Source organism: Sorex fumeus, unplaced genomic scaffold (genome assembly GCF_029834395.1).
Source record: "Sorex fumeus unplaced genomic scaffold, SorFum_2.1 ptg000122l, whole genome shotgun sequence".
Classification (NCBI taxonomy): domain Eukaryota; kingdom Metazoa; phylum Chordata; class Mammalia; order Eulipotyphla; family Soricidae; genus Sorex; species Sorex fumeus.
In genome coordinates, this window is record NW_026606179.1 from 22,330,819 (window position 1) to 22,355,786 (window position 24,968).

Here is a 24,968-nt window from a genome sequence, read left to right on the forward strand (position 1 = left end):
ATTGCCAGGCATTTGACTCTTGAAACCAAATGCATTAGTTCAAATCACAGCTCTATTATTTTCAAGCTGTAAGACCCTGGTTCTTAGTTTCCCTACTTGTCACAAACAGAGAAAGGTAGTAATGCTCACTGTGTGGATTGAGAAAATGCATATGAAGCACCTGAAACAATGTCTGGCAAAGATATTATATCAAGATTTCTCTTCCTTCTTTTTTGTCACGCTGCCACTTGGAATAGCATACCTGATTTAGCACTTAAATCATAGGAAGATCATTGAAAATAATTTAGAACATTTATATTTTAAATATTAAATTATAATATTTATAATTTACCTATAATATTAGTTGGTTCACATAAAGTCAGGCCACACCAAATGATGCTCAAAGATTACTCCTGGCTCTGATCTGTACTCAGAAATTAGTCCTGGCAGTGCTTGGAGAACCATATGGAATGTCAGGGATTGAACCCAAGTTGGCTACATGCAAAGCAAATGTCCTACCCGCTGTACAATCTCTCTGGACTCCCAAGATTTTTCTTCTCACTCAGTTCACAAAATTCCATTCAGGCATTATAAATAATATTGTTAATTTTATCTTAATGGCCATAGATGTGGTTTGAATGGAAGAAAACAAGCTCTGCATGTGCAAGATCCCTGGCACTGCAGAGCCGCCTCCACCCCCACCTCTTGAAGTTCAAAGCACTCTAATGAGCGCCCCTCCAAAAAAGAGCTTTATGTTAAACATTTGAATAAAGTGATGAAAAGAAACAAATTTGACAAATATCTCAATAAAACATCAGTATAATCTACTTTTATATACTAGTTTACAAGAAGGCTAATGCTTCTTGCCTTGACTTCAGTGCAGTTTTTTAATCTATATCATGAAGCAGAGAAATCTACTTTCTGTCCCTCCCCACCATTTCCCCGCCTGCAGCCAAGGTTCAAAGGGAAGGCCTGCCTCAGCAAGGCAAGTATTCTTGCGCGCTGAACTACATCCATGGCCCTGTCTTCAAGTTCAAACCCACAACACTACCGTTTTAAGTTTCAGATTGTCTGCGGCGGACTCATTGAAGGAGACTCCCTTAAGGAAGTGCGGTCCTATCTGCACAGGGACGGTGGGGAGCTCGCACTGCATGGGCTGTGGTGGGGTCTGCCGCCGCCCTGTCTGCTGGGCCTCAGCCTCGCTGCAACAGCCCTGGAAAAGATTAGGATGGAGGGAAGAGGCACCTGTCAGGACACTGGTTCACCTGATAAGAAAACACTTGCCATGTTGCAGCTTCCTAGAACTTTCCAGAAAGGAAACCATACCTGCAAACTGGCTTCAATCGCCTTTGGATTCAGATGGAAGCCAGCTTTCATTGCGTATTCACAGTGGCCTAAGCTTTCCAGAGCTATTTTATATGCCTGCAAAAAAACCAGTTGCTTTAAGAATCAAATTATACAGTGGATTATAACATGACACTTCAATGAAAACAGAAACTTAACATTCTTAGTTATTAAAATCATTCAGGCCAATTACTATTTAATTATTTTTCCCAATTGCTTCAACATCACAGCTTTAACTCCCTCCATTCTATCACAGAGATTAAGTGTACAAGTTCTGAAAACCTTACCTGCAAAGCACTGTCGATTTTTATGTTCAGCTCTTTCAGCTGGTGCTCAGGAATTGCTGCACTCTGAGAACAGAAGAGCTGCTGGACTTCAATTCCTGCCAGTCGGCCATCACATCCTTTGTCTCTCAGTCTAGAGGTCGCCTACAGTATAAATCGTGATGAGCAGGTAAATAAGAATGCTTAGTACTATTAATATTAAAATGGGAAAAATAAAACAAGATGCTACCTAAGTAGCAATATAAATTGAACATTTTGGGTTGTCTGTATTATAAAGTGAGCTGCCAGAAATTTTAAAAGTCAAAATCAAGCATCTTACAGAGAAAGCAAAGCTAAAATAAAGAATTGCCTTAGTTTAGAAACCCTGGGAAAAGACGTGCTTACCTGTAACTTATATACAAGTACCTATGTGTATAAACTATGTGTGTAAACCAGTGACATATAACACATATATGTGCATAATATCTGAATATATTATTTGGTTTTATATTTATTTGTTTTGTTCTTTGCACCACACCCGGTTGTCCTCAGGGCTTATTCCTGGCTTTGCACTCAGAACTCCTCTTGATGGTGCTTGGGAGACCATATCTGGTGCCAAGGATAGAACCTGGGTTGCCACATGCAAGGCAACTGCTCAACCTGCCATACTATTGATCCAGTCCTAAATGATGGTAATGATAGTGGCCATGGAAACCAAAAAAAGACAGATCTGGGACACTGGGACAACACTTTGGAGACCTCTGTTGGTCTTTTTTTTTTTTTTTGGCATTTTTGGGTCACACACAGCAATGCTCAGGGGTTACTCCTGGCTCTGCACTCAGGATTCACTCCTGGCAGTGCTTGGGGGACCATAGGGAATGCCGGGGATCAAACCTAGATGGGCCGCATGAAGCGTAAATACCCTACCCGCTGTATTATCGCTCCAGCCCCCACTGCTGGCCTGTTTTATAGACTGGATGCAGACATGACACAAAGGCTGAAAGCAGTCTCAGGCTTCCTACATGAGTGACTGATAGGGGACAGCACTGCTAGATAGCATAAAGAAGGTTCAGAGAACAGATGTAGGGAAAAGCAAAGTTGAACCACTTAGAAACTAAGTGAATGAAGGAGTGGCTAACAGTGCTCGGGGCCCGCAGGAGAAATAGACTGGTCACAGACATTTATGGACCCCTGTAAACTGGCAGTTTTTTTTTTAAAGCCCTCAGAATAGAGCTGAGCCCTCAGAAATTTGCTCCTAAGTTAAATTGAGAGAATAGTGGAGATGGAGAGGAGGGCTCAAGGTGAGAGGGTCCTCAGGAAATCCTGGTTCTGGGATGCACAGAGTATTTCTGGGGCCTATTTTGCCTAAAGCGGTTAAAAGGAGTCAAAGGGTTCGCTGGAACTGGTGACATGGAAATTACGTGACTTTGACAAGAGAAGGAAGGCATGCTCTTGTTCTGTGTAGGAGTAGAAAGTATATTTCAGAAGCTGAATGATGCCATTATACAATGATTCATACTGTGCAAAACAATCTCATTATTTATGGATAACATGCATAAGGAGGAAAAACAAAAAATGTGAAAGTGCACAGAAGCTACACACTCTGAACTTGAAAAGTAGTTTTCTCTCTAGAGAGGAAGGAGTGTGAGTAAGTGGAGAGGAACAAAGCAGAATCAACAATAGAATTTGCCTATTAATACAAAGTATGAAGGAAATGTGGCAAAAAAGTTAAGATTCATTTGACAGATAAGTTGTGTGACATTTTCTATATACATGTGACATGTTACTCCCTGCTTCCTCTTTCTAGATTTGCTGTTCTGCTGCCAGCAGAAGGAAGCACCCTTTCTCTGGGTTTCCACACACCTTTGTTCTGCTTTGGAGGGGGTCATCCCTGGCAATGTTAAGGAGTTACTCCTGGCTCTGCCCTAGCAGTGTTTGGGGAACCATGCAGGGATTGAACCTAGGTTGGCCGCAGGCAGGGCTAATGCCCTACCCATTGGACTATTGCTTCAGCCCATCCTACACATCTTTATTACAATCCTTTAACCCTGCTTTTGTGAGCCCTTCCTCTCTCCCAGACTGTGAGTTTAGACTGTCATCCTGGGGGCCTGACACAGGCCTGGTACAAATTGGTTCTTCCAAAGACCTCAAAACTCACATTTCTAAATAAACAGTTCCTTTGAGATACAACAGTCAAAGGCCCCTTGGAGTGTCTCCTACTTGAACCCAGGGTAATCATCCCGAAGCCAGTGTAACGTACCTCAGCAGCACCCCGCCATGATCGCACAGCTTCCTCCAGTTCAGGGGTGTGGCCCGTGCCAGATAAGCCGCCGCCATTGCCGCTGTTCTTTTTCTCTGGCACAACAACTTCAGCAAAGCAAGAGTGAGCCACTGGCTGGACTTTCTGTAGTGCTTGGGTCAGAAACTGAAAATGGACTTGCACTACTGTCAAGAAACATCGCCCCAACACCTGTAAAAACAAGAGTCAGTGATTTTTCAGGTTGTGGGTTGCTACTGCATTTGTGCAATAAAATCTCAACTATAAATCTGAGTAGAAAGCAACAATTAACTAGAAATCTGAAATCATAAAAAAGATCAAAGTCACCAAGCTTTAGAAGAACATGTCTTTGTCCTTATGTTTGGATCTAGGTGCCTAATATCAGGATATCAAGGCGTCTCAACATTCAAATGGGCCTTCAGATGTCTCACCAAGCCTCCCTGACTCCATTCTTCCCTCCCTGCATCTGAACTCTGGCTCACACCACCCTTCTTGACTTTGAGTTCCTGTCAAATCAAAGCAACCCACAATTCCAATTATGTCTATGCAATATTCAGAAAGTAGAGTAAAAGTCATGTGATTAAGAATATGAAAGGAGGTCATAAGAAGACATTCCTTTGGAAATGGCTAGAGGGTATTACTAATTGTGTGTATGGTTTAGGCCTATAACCCAGGGTCTCACACATTCAAGGAAGCATGATCTACCCTGGAGACACACCCCTGGTGCCAGAAACAGGTTATTTTGGTAACAGTGTGGATAACATAGTTATTAACATTACCAGACTTATGAAACAAAGTTGACAGACCAGTCTTATAGGAGTTAACACAACATACTGGAGTCATCACTTCTGTCAGTACAGAAGAAACTTGCTCAACTGACACAGTAGTTGCTTAGTTGATGGAATAGCCCATTAAAGTAGGAAATTCACATTTAAGACTATATACTTTTTACTATGCTAATAGATTATATATACTAAAAGTGTTATCTACATAACCATTTAAGATACTCATATGCATTTACCTCTCAAACTGGCTCAAGCTGTTCTCTGTCAACATTGCTCCCTGTTTGATTTCTTGTGTTAACCACATAGGTATTTTGATTTCCTACATTTTTTCCCCTTTCAGACAGAGCAAGAGGATTGGGCTAGACTTATACTTTGTTCATGCAGGAAATCTGTGTTTGAAAGCACCCCCACCCCCCGCCCCAGCAACACATGGTCTCCCAAGCACCAATTCTCAGGAACAACTTGAGGCCCAACCCTACAGTCCCCTAAAAAGAGAGCAAGAACCGGAAACTTGAAAAACAATTTGAAGAGAGACTATCTAGACCACTGGCCTTTTCTCCTAATGTTTTATAGTTGTTCTGACACATAAAAATATTTTGGGGAGGCCAGAGTGACAGTGATAGTGTAGCATGTAGGGTGTTTGTCTTGCATGTGGCCAACGTGGGTTTGATCCCCAGCATCCCATATGGTCCCCCAAGCACCACCAGGAGTAATTCTTGAGTGCAGAACCAGAAATAACCTCTGTGCATTACAGAGTATTACCCAAAAAGCCAAAATAAATAAATAAATAAATAAATAAACTTTATTCTTAGGCAAGGAATATGGATAGAACAGACAGCAAATTTCATTACATTTCAATTTTTTGTTTCATGGAAGGTAGTGCACATTTGGCTAGGTCACCATGGCTTACTCCTCTAAAATCACTTTATTTATTGAGTTTGTAATTCAACTTGTAGGAGCTGGAGCAGGTCAGAATGAAACTGAGCCTCAGATTTCCCACTTCCCAGCACACATTTATTTCATGTGCTGCCCTTTCCCCAGTCCATGGCTCAGAGCTCTGCTTCCTAGAGAATTCGGCAAGTTCCCAGAAGGAAGACTTACTCCCTCTGAATTATTTTTCCCTGTGGAATACACCAAGACCAAACAAAATCCAAAAAAAAAAAAAAAAAAAAAAGAAACCACCTCAGACAAATCTCTAACCAAAGTATTCTCCTTCTGTAGTGAAGGAGCAGAATTACAGAATGAACCTCCCAGGGTTCTACTCACAGCCCCCCTCAAAGCTCCTACCCACCAATGACTTGTTCCAGGGGGGTGCAGAGGAATAAGCAGGAAGTAAACCTAGGCAAGGAATATGGATAGAACAGAAAGCATTATTTACTATTGTACACTATAAAGTGCTTCATCTGTGAAGAAGAGGTTAATCTCATTTCATGCTAAAAGTAACATGCTGGGGCTGGAGCGATAGCACAGTAGGTAGGGCATTTGCCTTGCATGTAGCCAACCCAGGTTCAGTTCCCAGCATCCTGGATGGTCCCCTGAGCACCACCAGGAGTAATTCCTGAGTGCATGAGCCAGGAGTAACCCCTATGCATCATCAGGTGTGACCCAAAAACCAAAAAATAAATTTTAAAAAAATGTAATAAGCTATAGCACCAGTCCCATTTTGCAGACAAGACCACCAAAGAAAGTCATAAAACTTTGTCTGGGGCCAGAGAGAGAGTACAGAGGTTAAGATGCTTGCCTTGCAGCATCTGGCTGGACACTGTCTGATGACCAGAACCACATGATCCTCTAGCACGCTGGGAATCACCCCCAGCACAGATCTAGGAGTTGCTCCATGGATTTGTAGGTTGTGGCTTGCCACCGTTCCCGCCAAACAAAAATGTCACTGAGGCTATCTATAGTTTCAGTTATTTCAACAGCCTGTATTAGTAAATCTTTACCTACACCAAGCACTTAACACACACAAAGTGATTCTGGGGTGAAATAAAATTGTTTTATTTGCATCTGTGTGTGTCTGTGTGTGCACGCAAGTCTGCACATACTTATGGGGTGGGCTTCTTCTGGAAGTGCTTAGGGAACCATGTGGTGCTGGGGATAGAACCCAGTTCTCCCACGTGCAAAGAACTCTAGCCCCTTAAGCCATCTCTCTGGCCCCCAAATTATTCACTGTGCAGAGAACACTTAAGACTGAAGGGAAAAAAATATACTCCAATCTCAAGCAGGTAAATTAGCAGTGCCACAAAGACCTGAGAGCAGGTCAGTTGGACTCCAAAAGCTGTGTCCCCATCCACCAGGTTGCTTTATCTCCCTGTCACAAGATCCAGGAGGCAGTCACAGCAGCAGGTGGAGTACTGCCTAACAAGAGAAGAGGCACCTCTACTGGAATCCTGATGTCATTTTCCTGGGTGGAAAAGTCTGCTCTGTCTTCATTAAGAGGGAGAAAGGGACAAGAGGAACAAGGAGGGCTGCCAGTGGCACTGAGGCAATCTACAGAGTACAAAGCAGCCACTAAAACTGGCTGGAAGCAGAATTTGAGAGCAGTGTTAAAAAGGGAAAAGGCAAATGGGGCTTGGGAGAAAAAGAGCAGTTTTTTCTGTCTCTTGAGGAATTCCATTCCTCAAAACATCTGTTCAGTTCTTCAACACATAAGGATTAAGAAAGCAATCTGACCTAATCTTACCCTTGGCAGTTGCATTAAAAAAATAATAATAATTCCATTTACCTCACTGCATTCTAAAGCTATGGCATTCAGTCAGCAAGAGTCCATCAGAATTTTGCAGAGGGGGGAGAGCATTAGTACTGTGTAGGGCATTTGCCTTGCACGTAGTTGACCCGTGTTTGATTCCAGCATCCCATATGGTCCTCCAAGCACTCATGAATGCAGAGCCAACAATAACCCCTGAGCACCACTGCATGTGGCCAATTAAAACCCCCCAAAACAAAACAAAAAAATTTTTTTAAAAGAGAAAACTTTTTTTTTCAGTGAAAATCCCATTTAATATAATGGCTCTCGTTTTTAATAAAAAATACATAAATACATAATAGATCAATAATAATATCCAACACAGAATCTGACATAGAAAGAAGCAAATTGCCCAAGATACACAGCTTCAACTTGGGGTAGACAAACCTCCAGACCTTTGTTCTTAAATATTACCCCAACTGAGGATCCTCCCAGGATGGGAGATGCATGCCATAAGTAGAATATAGACCGAACATGATTGCCACACAATGCCTTGAAAGAGAAAACTTTTGAAGCAACTTAAAGGTCCTATTGCTGAATACAATCAGTAACTCCACAGGATTCATTTGGTTCTGCTTTCAAATGTCTAGAGAGAATTATGGATTATATATATGTATACACACAGACATATATGCTTTTGAGGAGCTAGAATGTACACATTTTCTGGACTCGATGTGGAAACAATATTTTCCTAACCCCAGAATATGTATCATATCTGCAGCTAAGAGGGATGAGTTTATGGATATAATCATAATACCTTTCCATTTTGATGACTTTTTGCTTGTTTTCTGGACCACACCAGCAGTGCTCAGGGCTTACTCCTGGCTCTGTGTTCAGGGGTCATTTCTGGCAATGCTGACCATATGCAATGGGGTATAGAACCCAAATTGGCTGCATGCAAGATAAGTGCCCCTATCCACTGTATTACCTCTCTAGTCCATTTTGGGGACGACACCCACTGATGTTTAAGGATTATTCCTAGCTCTGTACTCAGGAATTACTCCTGGTGGTACTCAGGGGACGATATGGGATGCTGGGGATCGAACCCAGGTTGGCCGCTGCAAGGCAAACACTCTACCCACTGTACTATCACTCCGACTCAGCCCCCTTTTTGATGACTTTTACATTTTATTAATATTAGCTTAAAGTTACTATACTTTGAATTTCAAAAGGCCATCATTTCTACACAAAAGTTGATGATCAACTCTGCTCTACTTACTTACAGTATTTCAAAACTTGGTTTTAATTCTTCCTCTTTTAAGCCCAGTGTCTTAGTTCTCAACCTCTGCCTATGTGGGAATTCTGGAGTGCCCAAGTCCAAACCCTCTCCCACCATACCTTGTAATTTTTGACTTCAATCAATAGACTCAATGTCTCACTAAGTCACTTTCTCTTCAGTCTCCCTATATTTCATCTTTCTCTGTCTCTGCTGGAGCGATAGCACAGCGGTAGGGCATTTGCCTTGCACGCGGCCAACATGGCCGACCCGAGTTCGATTCCTCCACCCCTCTTGGAGAGCCCGGCAAGCTACTGAGAGTATCTCGCCCGCACGGCAGAGCTTGGCAAGCTACCCGGGACGTATTCAATATGCCAAACACAGTAACAACAAGTCTCCTGATGGAGACGTTACTGGGCCCGCTCGAGCAAATTGATGAACAACGGGAGGACCGTGAGGACTGTGCAAGGAACAAAAGGCATAGACACTTAATGGCCAACATTTCCAGGGTTTCTAGCCCTGAAAGAAATCAAGGAGAACTGGACTGATTGTTTTTATAAAACATTCCAAAGCCATTACATCATTTCTTTTCAACCCTTACTTATACCTTAAAATTACTTTGGGCTCAACTGAGCTCTTTTGTTCTTATGATAATTCCAGAGTCATTACATAATGACCTAACCAAAAGACCAGAATTTGATACAAAGACCTGAATGTCTCCAGGGGAACAGAATGTAGGAGACCATGCCTGGACTGTGGGAAGTGCTTCATGGATATTGGATTACAGTATAAAAAAAAGTTAAATAAAAAGGCACCCTGAAATGAACATATATAGTCTAATCTAAAGAATGACTGCAGTGAATGTTTAAACACTTTAAAAATAAAACCCAAGCACAAAAACTTGTAAGTTCACGAGAACAAGGGGACAGAGTGATAGCACATCAGATAAGATGCTTGCCTTGCATGAGGCTGATCTGGGCTCAATCTCTGGCTCTGCATAAAGTCCCCCAAGCATATGCCACTAGGGGTGATCTCTGAATTCCCAAACAAAACAACAAAGAGAAACCAACAAAGATGTTTTTTCAGCCCATATTAACCTGGAGAGCCCAGAGAAGCTGACATGCTATAAGGTAAAGGCCCTCCGGATGTTCGTCGATTTGCTCGAGCGGGCCCAGTAACGTCTCCATTGGAGACTTTGTTGTTACTGTGTTTGGCATATGGAATACGTTGCGGGGAGCTTGCCAGGCTCTGCCGTGTGGGCGAGATACTCTCGGTAGCTTGCCGGGCTCTCCGAGAGGGGCGGAGGAATCGAACTCGGGTCAGCCATGTTGGCTGCGTGCAAGGTAAATGCCCTACCGCTTTGCTATCGCTGACATGCTATATGGGACAAAAAAGGACTAGAGTGGGAAAGCAAACTAATACACATGCTCAAGAGGGCTGAGTCAACTCCAAATGCTTGTAATTCAGACAAGATTACATTCCGTCCTTAGATTTGCTGCTTTACAGCTAGTAAAATATCTACAAAGACCTTTCAAACTCTTACACTGTAGGCCAAGCTCTGTGGTATACAAAACCTTTTATATAACACATATGCATTTAAATAAATTAGGTTGGAAGGTGAGCCAAATAAAATATACCACATATTACCAGGTAGATAATAATCACTAATTCCCCATAAGCCAAGATATGTACCTGTAGATTTTTGTAAAAACTGAATCATACTCTTTTCCAAAATGGAACAAACACACGGAGAGGTTTATTTCCGTGATACTGGGGCCCTGGACACAGCCACATCCAAAGAACTTTTCAATTAATAGGTTCAAATATATGGGGATGTTTTTAAGAAGTTGTGGTAGGTGCATTCTCCATCTTGCAGAGAGGCCTGCATCTTGTTATTTTCTTGGTTTGGGGGCACTGCTCAGCACAGGTTCTGTACTATCACTCTGCTACACTCTCCCGCCCTCTATCTCATTCTGTATCAAATGTTTTATCAGAACTTGCAGGGTTCTCTGCCCTCCCCTAACCTCTCCCAGGGTTGAGTAGAGGTTCTAGAATGGGAGTTGGGTGCTGTCGCAAGCTGGGTGGGGAAAGAGCAAACCGATCATCAGTTAAGGAGTACGACTGTTCTGGCATCACGTCCTCATCAAACCTAGTGTCAAGTTTATACTTGTTTTTGGTGAAGTAAGTTTTTACTGAATGAAATTTATTTACAAAGATGGGAAGGGAGAGGATGAGAGGAAGTACATGTTGAAGAGAACACAAGAATTTCCAGATTGGAAAAGGCAAGCAAAGAGACATACAGACAAGCAAGCAAATAAGTGCTCAAGAGAGGATACGAGGGCTGAAGCGATAGCACAGCGGGTAGGGCGTTTGCCGCCTTGCACGCAGCCAACATAGCCGACCCAGGTTCGATTCCCAGCATCCCATATGGTCCCCCGAGCACCACCAGGAGCAATTCCTGAGTGGATGAGCCAGGAGTGACCCTTGAGCATCGCCGAGTGTGACCCAAAAAGCAAAAAAAAAAAAAAAAAAAAAAAAAGAGAGAGAGAGCATGGACCTGAAGAACAAGTCAGCTTATACTTCTTCGTCGTGACAACAGGACTGGAGTATGTTAGACTGTTCTTAACTCTTCTTTGCCAGCTCATTTAATTTTATCCAGGAGCTAGTGGCGTTCTAGAGTGAGCACGGATTCACAGGTGTTTCACATCAGGCTAGTTCCATTTTGGGGGCTCCAGGGTCAAAAAGCAGCCTCAGGAGAGGTTGACACTGCAAACAAGCTCCTATGCATGAAGACTTCACTGGTCTGACTCAGTGGAGTGGGTCAGGACACAAGCCTGACAAGTGTAGACAAGTCCCAGAACAGACTCTTACCCAGTCCTGTGAAATTTTATAAGCTGACCAGCATCTATATAAATTTAGAAAATAATTCAGCAAAGTTAATTTTATGTAAAACTATGTTTCAAGGGATATTTTTAGGAGGAGGGGATGACACTGGCAATGCTCAGGGGTCACTTATTCATGGCTCTGCACTCAGGACCCACTCCTGGTAGGTTCAGGAGACCATATGGGATGCCAGGGATTGAAACAGGCTCAGCTGTAAGAAAAGCAAGTGACCTCCCAACTTGTACAATGTCACTCCAGGCCCCTGTAAAATTATATTTTATGGACTCTTCTATTTTTCCCCCAAGCTTAAATTCTCCCTTCCATTCTTTCAACCCTTTATAGCAACTGAAATTCTAAATTAGATACTCCTATTAGAAAGCAACATTGCTGTTCAACCACTAGTCACCAAAATTAGGAATACAAGAATGTTTCTTTGTTCTGCTACTGTGGTCCTGCCCTCACAGGTGTCTTTTCTGTCTTTTATTTTCTTCAATTATCTGAAGAGCACTTGCTTTTAATTCATCCCTGTTTCTGATTCAATAGTACTCCCCATGGTACTGTAATTTAAAGTAAGAAACATCTACTTTGGTCTTCTTCCAAGGTTTCCTGGCGGACAGCTCCTAAAATCCTTGGAATTTCCTAAGTGATAAAAGTGTCTTTTCATTATTCATAAAGAGTCCTTTCCAAATACACTGAGCTTAGATTACTGAGGAGTTACTTTTGGAAAACCCTTAACGATAGGGAACAGCCATCAGGACAACACAGTCCTAGAGGCAGAACCAATTACCGATGACCAATGATCTAATCAATTAAGCCTACATAATGTGGCCTCCATAAGTCAAGAGGAAGGGCTGGGGAGATAGTTCAAAGGACATACCAGGGTGCACAGGCCATGTACACACAAGGCCAAGAATGTGAACCCTAGTACTACATAGCCCTCACTTCCAACTCAGCACTGCAGGGTGCAGCCCTGCAGGCTCCCAGTGTTACTAGGCCCTAACTGAACTGCACTCATGAGCTCTAGTACCATCAGGTCCACAGAGCTCCATCAAGTATTACCAGGAGGGGCCCCTCTCATCACCCATTTTTTTTTTAATGTTTAATTTTTTTTTTGCTTTTTGGGTCACACCCGGCGGTGCACAGGGGTTACTCCTGGCTCATGCACTCAGGAATTACTTCTGGCGGAGCTCGGGGGACCATATGGGATGCTGGGAATTGAACCCAGGTTGGCTGCGTGCAAGGCAAACACTCTACCCGCTGTGCTGTCACTCCAGCCCCACCCATTTTTTTTTTTAAACACAAAAAAGCCAAAAGGAAGGGGTTTCATGAGCTTCCATGCTGGTAACACCCATGCCCCTTCCCACACACTCTGTCCTACCTGTTATCTGCCACCTGGATTACTTCTTTCCACAATTAGTCAACTAATTTCTTTCCATGATTCTTTCCAAAGTTTCTTCTTTTACTTAGTAAACTGTCAGCCACAGTTCTATGAGTAGCTCATATACATTATTAACCTAGCAAATTAATCCAGGAGTCACGGGAACCTGTAATTTATAACCAGTTAGTGAGAAGCTGGGCTTTCATCCGTGTGTGGGACCTGATGGTAACTCCAGGTGGAGAGGAACAGAATTACTTGTGTTGGGAGGAAAAGAAAATAACCGCTAGGAGGTAAGATGTGCTAGAAGTGAAGAGTATCCTATGAGTAGACAGAAAATAGTTTTCCTAAATATTCCCCTTTCTGCTAGATGATTGCTTTGCAAGCACAAATCCCTACATAAATTGGAGTCCCTTATTAGGTGTTCTGTTATATTACTCTTATTATGCAGTTCATAATTTTATCCCTTTTAATTTAATTTATTTTTTAGGATTATGAATGAGGCAATTTACTAATTTGGCATCATTTATTCTAATGCTTCCTGTTGGCAGCTGCCATCTGCCTGGCAGTTTTCAGTTTAGATCTCTGTCCTCGAAACGTCAGTCTGAGGCCCCAATCTCAGTCCTTTTTCACCCCTCTAGGAATTGGAGAACTGGGTAAGTTACACTGTGAGAGCCTCTACTAAGGTATCTGAAACATGACATTGTCCCTTTACTGAAACCCAAAAACTGTCTAAACAGAGGCAGTGTATGTGCCCTACAAGAAATTTCAATAGCTATCAGCGTTTTACCAGATTACCTTCTCCTCCTCCATCTTTTTGGGTTGAAAAAAAAATTATTATTTTTTTGGGGGGTCACACCCAGTGATGCACAGGGGTTACTCCTGGCTTTGCACTCAGGAATTACTCCTGGCGGTGCTCAGGGGACCATATGGGATGCTGGGAATTGAACCCTGGTTGGCCGCGTGCAAGGCAAACGCCCTACCTGCTGCACTATCACTCCAGCCTGGGTTGAAATATTTTGAAGTAAATCCCAGTCAACCAAGATCCAGTACATGTTAAAATGCCCCCAAATTATCTTGTGTCCTAAAAGTTCATCTTACTTGGATGATATCTTTTGTGAGTCACATCCAATTGTGCTCAAGGCTTACTTTGCGTTCAGGGACAACTCCTGGCAGTACTCAGGGACCAAATGGGGTGCCGGTGATCGAATCCAGGTCAGCTGTGTGCAAGGCATGTACCATATCACTGTACTAACTCTCTGGCCCCTGGCTATTATATCTTTTAAGATAGTATTTTCTAGCTTTATGCTTTTTTCTCAGGCTACTTAACTTGCTGAACAAGTCAGGCCAACTACCAGTATAACATTCTGGAATTCTCAATGCTTTAATGGGGTGTTATAAACTTTTGTTCTATGCCCATATTTCCTGACTAGGACTCTGGTCCAGAGGTTTCATTAGATTACTTCAGATGTGTGTGTGTGTGTGTGTGTGTGTGTGTGTGTGTGTGTTGGGAGGGAAAAGGTACAAAAATGGCTGCTGTGTAGTCCTCATCAAGAGATATGATCATCTGCCTCATAATCAATGACAGTTACACTGACCAATGGACATTGGGAGGAAAGGCTTGGTTTCTTCTTTATAAAGTTTCCCCAAACTTTTCACCAAATGGTTTTATCCTCTATTGTTGACAACTGCTTGAGTTAGTTAATTTCTTATGGTATACAGAATGGTGGGTTTGTGGGTTTCCTAATTGTATCATGCCCTACTTCACAGAACACTAAACTTTTTCAAAACAGAAAAACCGGGGCCAGAGCGATAGCACAGCAGGTAGGGCGTTTGCCTTGCATGCGGCCGATCCAGGTTCAATTCCCGGCATTCCATATGGTCCCCCAAGCACTGCCAGGAGTAATTTCTGAGTGCAAAACCAGGAGTAATCCCTGAGCATTGCTGGGTGTGACCCAAAAAGCAAAAAAATTAAAAAAAATAAAAACAGAAAAACCTCTTCTCATCTATTAGGTCACCCTGAAATATTACATGTGTACTGGAGAAGCTGGAAATTAAATTTCTTATATTTATCTTTTTAGTTAGTGATTTTCAGAATAATAAATTGACTGTAGTATGTCTTGACCAATTAAAGTCAAAGGGCCCAGTGCTTCCAGAGCAGCAGATGCTGTTGGCTCCAGTGGTTTCCACCCAAGAATGGTCTGGGTAGATCAGTTTAATTAATTATAGTTTATTCAAAAGGCTAAAATCTGAACACAATTTAAGTAATAGAAATTCACCTCAATAAGCTAAAAAAGACCAGCTAGGAAGTAATGAAAGTCTGAAAACTGGACTCTCAATTTTTTAATGAAGTAAACTTCAGTTTTTGATTAATGACAGCAATCTGGATTTTTCAGCTGGCACAGAGAGTTAGAAAATATATTCATAATCTGTTATAGGTGATTTACCAGTCAAAACAAGAACAGTGAATTTTATCCTTAGGCCAAAAAAAAAAAAAGCAGAATGGTAATTTAATTTCATTAAGGTTAATGAAAACCACATTTGAAACTACTTCTAATATGTTCCATTACAGTTACTTTCTACTAAAAGTATTTTTGGCATCTATCTATCTAAAATAAATATTCAGATGTCTGAATGAAGGTATCTTTTGTTTGTGGACCATACCTGGTAATGCTCAGGGGTTATTCCTGATTCTTAAAAGTGTTCACATATAAACTATTTTAAACATATGCATATTTAATCAAGAAAATACAAAATTCAGTTGTCAGTGCATCAAACTGAAAGCCAAGGCTTAACTATGCACAGATTCAATTTAAAATCTGCCTGCCTTTTCACAAGGTGGTGGTACTTGAGAGCCATTAAAAATGCCAAAAGATACAAACAGGGGGCCAGAAGAATACTACAGGGGCTAAGGTGCTTGCCTTGCTCTACAACCAAACCCAGTTCAATCCCAGCACTGAATAAGGTCTCCTGAGAACCACGAGGAGTGATTCCTCAACACAGAGCCAGATGTAGCCACTGCACACCAATGGTTGTGGCCCCAAATCCTATCCCTTCAAAAAGACAGAACATATTCTTCTATCAACCTTTTTCTGACCATGTCCCCTTTCAACCTTGTTCCTTTCCTGTGGTCTCCCTGTCCTACTGGTGGCCCCCTAGTCTCATGCCCTGACTCCCCGTTTATACAGTTTTCACCTGTGTCCCTGATGGAACATGAAAGTTTGATCACCAGGATCCAAAGAAGGCCATATGGCCCCGGAATGAGAAGCAATGTTCTAGAATGCAGTTCACCTGCCCAGAGGTCCAAGCATCCAAACACTGAGGTTCCAGTGTAAAAACAGTCCCAAGTGCTACCAAGGGTTGAAGACAGCAAGGGGAAAAGGGGTGCTGGTGGCATTTTTCAGGGAGTCTTAATAATATTTTAACATTTATATAAACAGACTACAGTATTTCAAAACACCTGCAAGAATTTTTGCTCAAATGCCACCTCCCTCTTTTAAACTACATAAAGGAGGAAACTGGTTTTGTTCACTACTGTATCCACAGTGCCTGAAACAGCACCTGGACCACAAAGGCAATCAATATGTGTTTTGCTCAATATGAATGCAAGAACAGGTCAATTTTTTTTAATCACGTTGAAAATTTTAAGCAACAGATGTTTATTAAAAAGGTACCTATGCCTTTCTAATAAATAGCAAATAAAGTTATCTATACCTCTTTAACTGTATGTTTTAAGTACAAATGAGGGGCCAGGGATGTGACTTGAATGGTGGAATACTCTAGATTCCTAAGGTCCAGTGAGAACTGATGGAATTGGCCACGGTGGAGTCTTGAGCTCCTTGCCCAAAGGCCACCAGGTCTCACAAAATAAAATTTTAAAAGAAATTTTGTTTGTTTGGGGTACACACCCAGTTATGCTCAGCACTTACTACTGGCAGTGCACTCAGGGGTCACTTCTGGTGGGGCTTGGGGGACCGTATGGGATGCCAGGATCAAACTTGTTCACCCTACCTGCTGCACTATTGCTCTGGTCCCCCAAAATGAATTTTAATAACATATAACGACTCTAGTAAGAAATTTCTGACAAATGAAACTGAGGTAAATAGCTATCAGTTGAGAGGTAAATAGCCATCAGTTGACAGCTCAACTGGCATTTTACAGAACAGCAGCATTAACACAATCACAAAGATCTCCAAACAGAGATGAAAATCAGAAAAGATACAAATAACAGGCCCTAGCTCTAAAAAATGTTTGGGGATGATGTCAACTTCTGTACAAAGAACAAATTCAATATAAGAAATTGTACTGAATTCACTATTTTGGCTGACAGTTTGAGACTTTACACAAAGTACTTGAGTAGAAGTAAATTTCTTATTTTAGACAAAATTCTCTTTTATATAATGTTGCAAACCCCGTTTCTAGCTACTATGAGTATAGTCTATGGCCATACTTCCCTTCATATTCATTCCCAATCCCATTCTTGGTATAAGACAATCAAAGCTGGCTACAAGGTTCCCTCAAATATTCATGCTGAAAAAATCCTGGCATTTCTTTTATTAGGCAGGAAATTCTGCTCTGCCACAGAAAAGAAAGGGAGGTGTCCACCTCAGAAACCAGAAAAGAAATGAACAAAGCAATTATTTTTGGAATGGCAAATTTTCACTGAAAGAGACTCCAGTTAGAATTACTTGCTGCATATAACTCCCTAACATTGGCTGTATACGGAATTGTGCTCTATTTTCAGAGAAAGGCTTATAGCACCTTTCAAGTGTTCAAGAGTGTGCCCAAGGAAGCATATGTAGTGCCAGGGATCAAACGAAGGTCAGCTGCATACAAGGCAGTTGATTATCTTGCACTACCTCTCCAGTCCCTGCAATTTTAAACAATAATTTTTTAAAATCTAGGGGTTGGCATGAATAGCTAAAGCAATTCTTGGGAAAAAGAAAATGGGAGGAATCAACCTCCCTAACTCCAAACTCTACTACAAAGTAGTAATAATTAAAACAGCATGGTACTGGAACAAAGGCAGAGCTGTAGACCAATGGAACAGGGCTGAATATATTGACATCTCCCCCCAGCATATGATCATCTAATCTTTGATAAGGGGGCAAGAAAAGTGAAGTGGAGCAAGGAAAGCCTCTTTAACAAATTGTGCTGGCAAAACTGGATGACTACATGCAAAAAAGTGGGCTCAGATCTCTGCCTAACACCATGTACAAAAGTAAGATCAAAGTGGATTAAAGACCTCAACATCAGACCGGAATCCATAAGGTACACTGAAGAAAAAGTTGGCAAAACGCTCCATGACACTGAAGCTAATGGTATCTTCAAAGATGTCATGCCACTGGCCAAGCAAGTGAAAACAGAGATAGACAAATGGGACTATCTTAAACTAAGAAACTTCTGCACCTCAAAAGAAACAGTGACCAAAATACAGACAGTCTACAGAATGGGAAAGGATATTCACCAAATACACATCCAACAAGGGGTTGATATCAAGGATATACAAAGTACTGGTTGAACTCCACAAGAAGAAAACATCCAACCCCATAAAAAAATGGGGCGATGAAATGAACAGAAACTTTCTCAAAGAAGAAATCCGAATGGCTAAAAGGCCATGAGAAAATGCTCCACATCATTAATTATCAGGGAGATGCAGATCAAAACCACAATGAGATATCACTTCACACCACAGAGACTGGCCCACATCCACAAGAACAAAAGCAACTGGTGCTGGTGCAGATGTGACAAGAAAGGGACCCTCCTTCACTGCTGATGGGAATGACAACTGGTTCGGCCCTTTTGGAAAACAGTATGGACAATTCTCAAAAAATTAGAAACAGAGCTCCCATTTGACCCAACAATACCACTCCTGGGAATATATCCCAGAGAAGCAAAAATGTATAGTCGAAGTGACATCTGCACTTGTTTGTTCATTGCAGCACTGTTTACAATAGCCAGAATCTGGAAAAAAACCTGAGTGCCCGAGAACAGATGACTGGTTAAAGAAACTTTGGTACATTTACACAATGGAGTACTATGTAGTTGTTAGAAAAGATGAAGTCATGAAATTTACATACAAACGGTACTACATGGAAAGTATCATGTTAAGTGAAATGAGTCAGAAAGAGAGGGATAGACATAGAAAGATTGCATTCATCTGGGGAACATAAAGTAACAAAACAGGAGACTAACACCCAAGAATGGCCGATATTAGTACCAGGAATTTTGCTCCATGTTTTGGAGGCCAGCCACACATGCTAGGGGAAAAGGCAGCTCAGATAGAGAATGGAGCACCAAATAAAGGGTGTTGGGAGGATCCTCCCAGGATGGGAGAAGCATGCTGAAAATAGACTATAGACCAAACATGATTGCCACTCAATGCCTCTTTTGCAAACCACAACACCCAAAAGGAGAGAGAGAACGGAGGAGAATGCCCTGTCACAGAGGCAGGGTGGGATGGAGGGGATGGGGGGTAGGAGGGATACTGGGATCCGTGGTGGTGGAAAATGGGCACTGGTGGAGGGATGGGTATTTGATCATTGTATAATTGAAACTCAAGCACAAAATTTGTAAGTCTACAACTGTACCTCATGGTGTCTCACTAATAAAATTTTTTTTTAAAAAATCTAGGAGTTGGAAAGAGTGTACAGCAGATAAGGGGTTTGCCTTGCATGTGGTCAACCTGGATTTTATCCCCAGTGCCCCATACAGTCCCCAGAGACTACCAGGAGGGATCCCTGAATACAGAACCAGGAGTAAACCCTGAGCACAGCTGGGTGTGGCCCCCCAATTAAAAAAAAACAATAACCGTATGGAAGTTTAACAAGTCATTTCCTAATTGTAGGAAGGAAAAATGTTAGCTTTGTTCTAAATGAAATCAGATTGCAATCAAATACTCTAATTTTTTTTCTGGGGGGGAGGGAATCTCTCAAGCACAGATTAAGTGGGACCACTTTTTTGTAATACTCTCATCCAATACAACTCAAGTTCAGCAGTGTTGGGGGGGGTCAGCTGGGTCATTCTGGTGCTACTCGGAGGACCAAGAGGTGCTAGAAATCAAACCCATGGCTGCAAGGCATGCATTCCAGCCCTCTGATCTCCAGTTCTAATCTTATATTGTAATCTACAGCCCTGAAAGAGGGAGACTATTTTATTTAGACTCTCTATAACTCTTAAGAAAAGTACTCAATAAGAATCAAATGCATCCTAAGGAGAACTGTAAATTTTTAACTAAAAAATAATTTATCCTGTACTGGCTCAAACAATAAATCATATGCCTTACATATGTAGGCCTCTGGATTCAATCTCTAAACACCTCATAACCTTTCCCCAAACACTCCCCCACTTCCCCCCACTGGTACCACTGGTTGGGCCCCAATGGGATAGAAAGAAAAATTTATCCTGTAAACTTAGAGCATGTTGGAGAGTCAACCAAAAGCTCTAGGTCATGATAATTCACAAATAAAGTTCATAGTCCTATTTGGTATTCTCAGTCTCCACTATATACTTCCTACAGTATTATTATTTGAAAATTAAATTCCAATTTGAAATTTCAAAGAACACAAAACCACAGGGCTCAGAATGATACTACTGTGGGTAGGGTGCCTGCCTTGCATTGCAACAAACCCATGAGCCCCAAATAATTTACTGAGAACTGCCAGGAGGAATCCCTGAGTAAAGAACCAGGAGTAATCCCTGAGCACCACCAGGTGTGGCCCAAAAATAAGAAATAAAACAAACAACGAATGAAACTATAGACTGGTATGTTTAAGAATTGTCTTTAACCTAATTAATTTGAAATGAAAACAATCCAGGGTTGAGTATACATGAATTTTTTATACAAATAAAGGATCAATAGGAAAAAAGTGAGGCTTGCTCTTCAAGCCCATGTTCTCCCTTGAAGACATTATCTCATCTGTTTGTCTAGTAGGTGCTTCTTGCTATCTCCACTCTGGAGAAGTCTATGTTCTCTCCCACTCTGGAGAAGTCTATGTTCTCTCATAAACATCTTTCTCTCTAGTCACACCTTTCTAAATAATTTTCATTGAAAAACTATCTTGCTTCACCAAAAAAATTCAAAAGGAAAGACAACCATCATTGCAGTGATTGGGAAAAAACAAAGAGGACATGCTCACTTACCTCTGGACACATATGTCAACCCCAGTACGACATAGATGATACTTTACCTCAATGTCCTGGAGACTGAATTCCTTCTGATCTGTAAAGTTTGCAGCCCCAGCACTAAGCTCCATCAGCATCTTGGCAATTTCAGGCTTTATGGCTGAAGTTAGCCTACTGGCTGCCTCCATTACATGCTCCTGCACGTCCTTGAGCTGCATGGCTGCCTTCGAGTAGTGAGAATTCCTGAACACAGTGCTGAAGAGATCTGTGAGGAAAGTACTGGCACGGCAGAAGACGTTGAGGGCATCCAGGTACTTGGAAATGCCCTGCTGGATGTCAGCAATGGGAGTGGAGTGGGGCATGGCGTGGTGGCAGCTGCCTGCAGCAGTCAGACTGCCCAGGGGGGCAGTGGATGCCAGGGGAGCACTCAGTGCTCGGCCCAGCTCGGGCATAGGGTACTGCTGGTGCTGCTGCACCTTCTGCTTGGACCCGCCAAGCAGGAAGCGCCGCTTGTAGTCCATTTTACTGTCCTGGGCACTGCAGCAATACATGCGGGAAGGGGACTGTTCAGGGGCCGTGAGCAGGGAGAGGTTCTGATTCCTTTATGTTTTAAAAAAACTGTAGCTAGGTATAAAAATAGTGGAGTTCTGCAAACCTAATTTTTAAAAAAGGCATTTCCATGAGGCAGGTGTCCACGTGTTCCAATGTAGATAAGAGATAGAACTAACTGTCTCAGTATTAGCAGGACCTTTGACAAAAAATAAGTGTGTCCCAATTGCTGCATAAGAACTGCTAGCATTCCACTCTCTTAAAAAGATGCTTGCTTGAGAAAAATGTTTACTCTAATTGCTTTGCAAGAATATTTCCATACTTGTATTTACAATGGCAGAAAAATAACTTAACTTTAAAAAATGTGATACAGTGTAATATAATGTATCTTCAATATACCAGAAAAATTAGAACCTCAAATCCACAAGCTGATCAACAGCAATTTAAAAAGCCAAAGTATTTCACACTAGTCCTTGGGAAGGAAATCAAATCTCTGCAAAATCTTGACAGGGCCTGCCCGCCAAATCTATTTACCTACAAATGCTTCTCAATCCAAATCTCTCTAAATTTCCTTTAAATTTTTTAAAGTGAGTGTTTTGGGGTTTTTCCAATGGCCTTTGTAATAAATTATAAATCTTCTACTTTCCTTTTGTTTGCTGAGGTAGTGGTTTCCTTGTAACATTAGTAAGTGCTTCCAGATTCAGTTGGCCCTCAATTGTCAAGTCTGAAGCAAGAATGCACAGATGTATTTGTAAGGCCTCTAAGTCATTTCCTGCAAGAGGTGAAATAAGATAAAGTTAGGAATACTAAAGGACAATGAGTGAAACTGCAATATTAACTCTTTTAATTATATTGGCCACAAAGGTGACCTATAAACCAATCATATCACAATCTTACAAAAGCAGGTATAATGTTGAGAGCTGAATACAAATATTCAAAAATCCCTCAGCTGAGGTAAAACAATGCAACAAAAATAGTTTAATTTGGGCAGGGGAGATAGCTCAATAGGTTAAACATGTGTGGCACAAAAGAGGTCTAACAACGATCCCCAGCACTGCATGGTCCTGGGAATACCACTGGAGGCATCCCTAAGTACAGAGCTGGGAGTAGCCCAAAAGCATCACCAGATATGGTCCCAAAAACAATGGAAATTTTGATTTGACATTAGCCACACCAAAGGTGAGCTACCAAGTGACATATGGAACAGGGCCAGGATGCTTGTTTGGACTTTGCACTGCTTATTTTCTCCACAAAGACCTTTCAAATATGCAAGATCAAGAAGATCATATTATAGTGAGAGCTACAAGTACTGCACTCATAAGTCCTTTAGGCAGTTTAGAAGATGTGGAAAAGGGCAAAGACAGGGAGATCAGGAAGGTTGCTATAAACAAATCGTTATATTGAGGTAGGCCTTCTTTATAAGATAAAAAGCTTTGCTAAGTGCAAAGCGAAGGTGGGTTCACTCAGTGAGAAGACCACAGCTGAGAAGGGTTCAAAGTACAGCTGGGTCAAAAGGCTGGCAGAAGATCTGCAGACAGGATTCTTCTGATCATTGGGTACCAATTTCCTCTCTAGAAGTTCAGGAAAGTTTAATGAGATGTACCAGTTTTTACACACTGGGGCTAGGGTGGGGCTTTTATAGCCGTCTTGGCTCTGGGTAGAATCAAACAATAATGTCTGGACATCTTTCTAGTTTCTTTCTTTTCTTTTTGGGTTTCTGGGCCATATCCAGCTGTGCTTAGGGATCACTCCTGGCAGGGCTAGGGGGACTGGAGGGGGGGTGGGGGATCTAATCAAGATTGGCAGCGTGCAAGGTTAGTATCCTATACTAAACTGTACTAGTTTCTGATACCCACCAAAGAAGAGAGTAGTGTGCTCCTTGTCACACTGATCTGGACTGTTCTCCCAAACATATTGGTTCAGATGTGTTTGACTGAATACTATATTTGTGTGCGCACTCACACACAACTTTAACCTATTATATCTGTTTATTTTATCTTTTTTATTGATAACTAGTTTTCCTTTGCAGGAGATGCTCAGGGGCTATTTCTGGCTCTGAACTCAGAAGTAACCCCTGGGGGGCTGGAGCAATACCACAGTGGGTAGGGTGTTTGCCTTGCATGCGGCCGATCTGGGTTCGATCCCTGGCATCCCATATGGTCCCCTGAGCACCACCAGGAGTAATTCCTGAGTGCAGAACCAGGAGTAATCCCTGAGCACTGCCAGGTATGACCCAAAAAGAAGAAAAAAAAAAGAATTAACCCCTGATAATGCTCAAGGGACCAGATGTTGTGATATCCAGGATTCAAACTGGAGTCAGCTGCATGCAAGGTAAGTAACTTACTTCCTATTCTAGTTAACTTACTTCCCATTCTCTCTCTCTCTCTCTCTCTCTGTTTTCCTTTGTAGATAAAAATAGATTAACCCCCCCATGAAATTTTTAAAAATAAACAGACCATTAATTTGTTTGGGGTGTTTTATTGTTGTTTGAGTCTTGGTTTTTGAGCCACACCCGATGGTGCTCAGGGTTTACCTCTGGCTCTACAGTCAGGGATCATTCCTGGTGGAGAATCAGGCAACCATATGCGGTGCCTGGGATGAAACCCAGGTCAGCCATGTGCAAGGCAAGTGATCTACCTATGGTACTGCAGACAGGATTATCTCCCTGCCCCCAGTACCCAATTTCTATGTTTTCTTAAAAATAAATTTCAGAGTGGAAGAGACATCACAGGGTTAAAATACTTGCCTTGCCCACAGCTGACCAGAGTTGCATCTCTGGCACTGCATATAATCCCCTAAGCATCACCAGGTACAGAGTATAGAGCCTGGAATATCCCTGAGTATAGCGCCTGGAGTAAGCCCTGAGCTTACTCCAGGTATGACCAGTAAGTAAATAAGCACTATTTTCACTTTAAAAAAAATTCACCATTTATAAATCTACATGCTAATGAAAATCAATATGCATTGTGAAAGTTTTCAGAAGTTAGTTGTAGCTAAGACTTAAAAATTTAAGTATTGTACTGAAAAGTTTTAAAGCTGATTAAGACTCACAGAAAAGTGTATTTTAGTAGATAAAAATTTTTTTCTTTTTCTTTTTTTTTTTTTTTTTTTTGGAAGAAGGGGGATTTAAGCCACACCTGGCAGTGCTCAGGGCTTACCCCTGGCTCTGAGCTCAGGAGATCACTTCTGGCGGGGCTCAGGGGAACATATGTGATGCCAGAGATGAAACCAGGGTCAGTTACATGCAAGAAAAGTGCACTGCTCACTGTACTATTTCTCTGGCACCAGGAAGTCTTATGTTTTCAACATTACAGTAATTTGCAAAAGTTCCTAATAGATTAAAATTTAATTTAGGGGGCCAGGAAGATAGCTCAAATATTTGAAGCACATGGACAGTTTAATCTCAATGTGTCCCTAAGTACCAAC

General features: G+C 41.8%; 1 protein-coding gene across 6 annotated transcripts in view; it reads right to left on the reverse strand.

The window, feature by feature from the left end:
• GARRE1 (granule associated Rac and RHOG effector 1) overlaps positions 1-24,968 on the reverse strand; it is a 72,313-nt gene that overhangs the window by 28,794 nt on the left and 18,551 nt on the right. For all 6 annotated transcript variants that reach the window (XM_056135998.1, XM_056135997.1, XM_056135999.1 and 3 more), the window contains 5 exons: positions 21,059-22,314; positions 3,847-4,056; positions 1,611-1,751; positions 1,306-1,401; positions 1,031-1,192 (listed from right to left, as the gene is read on the reverse strand). In XM_056135998.1, coding sequence (XP_055991973.1) covers positions 1,031-1,192; positions 1,306-1,401; positions 1,611-1,751; positions 3,847-4,056; positions 21,059-21,544 — 1,095 coding nt within the window. In that variant the 5' untranslated portion in view covers positions 21,545-22,314. The remainder of the gene's footprint in view (positions 1-1,030; positions 1,193-1,305; positions 1,402-1,610; positions 1,752-3,846; positions 4,057-21,058; positions 22,315-24,968) is intronic.